General features: G+C 36.0%; 1 protein-coding gene across 1 annotated transcript; it reads right to left on the reverse strand.

The window, feature by feature from the left end:
• Positions 1–627: 627 nt before the first annotated feature.
• On the reverse strand, positions 628–2,247 carry LOC119572821 (protein spaetzle-like). The gene is made up of 2 exons (XM_037919766.1): positions 2,209–2,247; positions 628–1,443 (listed from the first exon to the last, which is right to left on the reverse strand). The coding sequence occupies exons 1-2, from the start codon at positions 2,224–2,226 to the stop codon at positions 709–711; spliced, it is 753 nt and encodes a 250-aa protein (XP_037775694.1). The 5' UTR covers positions 2,227–2,247; the 3' UTR covers positions 628–708.
• Positions 2,248–2,500: the final 253 nt, after the last annotated feature.

Consider the following 2,500-nt stretch of genomic DNA (forward strand, 5'->3'; position numbering starts at 1 on the left):
ATTTTATAAATAAGTAAAGACGCACATATACTAAAAATGCATACATATATACATATACATATATGTGTATATATACTGCGTGTATATGCATATGTATATAAACATACATATGTATATATACATATATATGTGTGTGTGTGTGTCGGCATATGTTTATTTATATAAACATGCACATACACATATCGTATCATTAATATAAATATGTCTGTATGAGTTTGTGTACATATATGAATATGTGTATATGTATACAAATACACATGCATATACATGTATATGGATGTATATACATAACCATATACATTTATGTATATATCTGTGTATTTGTCTATATTATATGATATATATGCATGCATACATACATACTCATATATACATACAAATATACATAAACATGTAAAAATTCAACTGTTCATTCATATTCATATTCAGTCAAGTTATCAAAGGAAAATATGTAAATATCTAATATATAAAATAATATTTATTTTCATGTTTTACAAAAGAGAGGGATTTAAATGTCATCTGTAATCAGTTCTCATTATCTCTGTAGATATTATCACTTATAGATGGCTAAAAAACTTCTTCAAGTATTTCACGACTTTCCATAGACGGTATGCCTTGCTGCCAGGTGATAAGAAGGTTAAAATATTGTTGAATTCATGTTAAGTTCACTCCCCACTCTAATGTGGCTTGAGATCAGGTATTTGGTGACTAATGATCGATGGTGTAGGCACCCAACAGACAAGCACAGCTGGCGGGAAGCTTGAATGTCTCGATGGCGAAGGGGAAGTACTGATCATAGGAGTCGTAGACAAGGAAGCGGTGGTAGATGGACTTCTGCAGACACTTGGACTCGTAGCATTCAGGTACCAGAGGACATGCATCAGCGGAAGTGAGACACTCTTCGATACGTGCAGTCTGAGTGAGAGTCTGATAATGGGCATCGATATTGTTTACAACGACACGCCATTTTCCCTCAGTGTTCTGGGCACGAAGGGGCCTGATGTAAGCGGTCTCTGATGGGCACAAGTAAGTTTCCTCATCCAGGGTGTTTGGTCGGTCCACAGACAACTCGGTGTTGAGATCAGCTACGTCAGCATAGAGGGAGAGGAGCTTCTCGTTGTGATACTCGGCTGCGTGTTTGATCTCATAGGTGGGATATCGGTCGTCTTGGAGGCACCATGATTTGGTTATGTTGGCAGCACATTCTGGCACAGCAGGCTTGTGTTCATGCTCATAGGAAGGCTGAGGGTGATAAGCGGGAGCAGGGTGGTATGAAGGTTGTGGATGGTAGGAAGGCTGTGTATGGTAGGTAGGTTGATGGTGGTATGAAGGGCGTGCGTGGTGAGAGGAACTGTGATGGCTGACAGCAGGAGCACCGCCGAGACTGATGCTGACGTGTGAGGTCTGGTCGGCCACAACTGCGACCGCCAAAGACAAAGAAACCTGCAACACAGAATATGATAAACATTTGGCATATTAATGAGACTTTTATCCATTCAATCCATGGTAATTCGTGTGTGCCGTTATAAATACGTCTACACTTACAGATTCAAGATTTTTTAAAATATGTAAATGAGTGTATTATTGTTGTTATTGTTGTGCACTTGTGTGGTTGAACAAATGTTTGTATATACATAAATGTGTCTAGATAAATAGATATAAACACACACACACATATGCATATCTATATGCATGCTTGTACATATTATACATTATACATGTATACACATACATATATATAAACACATTGGAATAATTATTCACCCATCTCTATATACACATTTATGCATAAAAAGTATCTTTATGCATATAAATAAATGTATATGCATATGTATGTATATAGTACTTGTATTTATATGCGTATATTTATATGAATACACATTTAGGTAAAGATTTAGGTTTATATATACATAAATATAAGTATATATGTGTGTGTATGTAGGCAATGCACATATGCATATACATATAATCATATATGTACACACACATATATGTGTATGTGCACATATATGTGTACATAAACATTTATGTACACGTATATGTACATATGCATATACATACAGTATTATATACATTTATATATGTGTATATGTTTATATGTATGCATATACAGTATATGTGTATATAAAGAAAATGATGAATTATCAATAAAATATTCATATATGTATGTTAACATATGCACGTGTAAATCAGTATACAAGAACTCACAAAGTATAGTAAAGCCATGCTTGTACTCTTAGCTCTCGGCGCGTTCGAACTGTAACGACCGTGATTATGGACTTCCTTTTATACAGGGAACATTACCCCCCCCCCAACTACCCCCAATAGCATGTTCCAACGGCGAAAGTAATTCAGCCTCCAGTCACGGCTCCTTTAAGTGCATGTCCGTGTTTGGAGTTCGTTTTTACTTCATATGTCTCATCTCATCAACAAACGTATACGCTCACCAAATCGTACGCTCAGTATATCGTATATGCATACACACACGCACTCACACACA

This window comes from Penaeus monodon, chromosome 5 (genome assembly GCF_015228065.2).
Source record: "Penaeus monodon isolate SGIC_2016 chromosome 5, NSTDA_Pmon_1, whole genome shotgun sequence".
NCBI classification, from domain to species: domain Eukaryota; kingdom Metazoa; phylum Arthropoda; class Malacostraca; order Decapoda; family Penaeidae; genus Penaeus; species Penaeus monodon.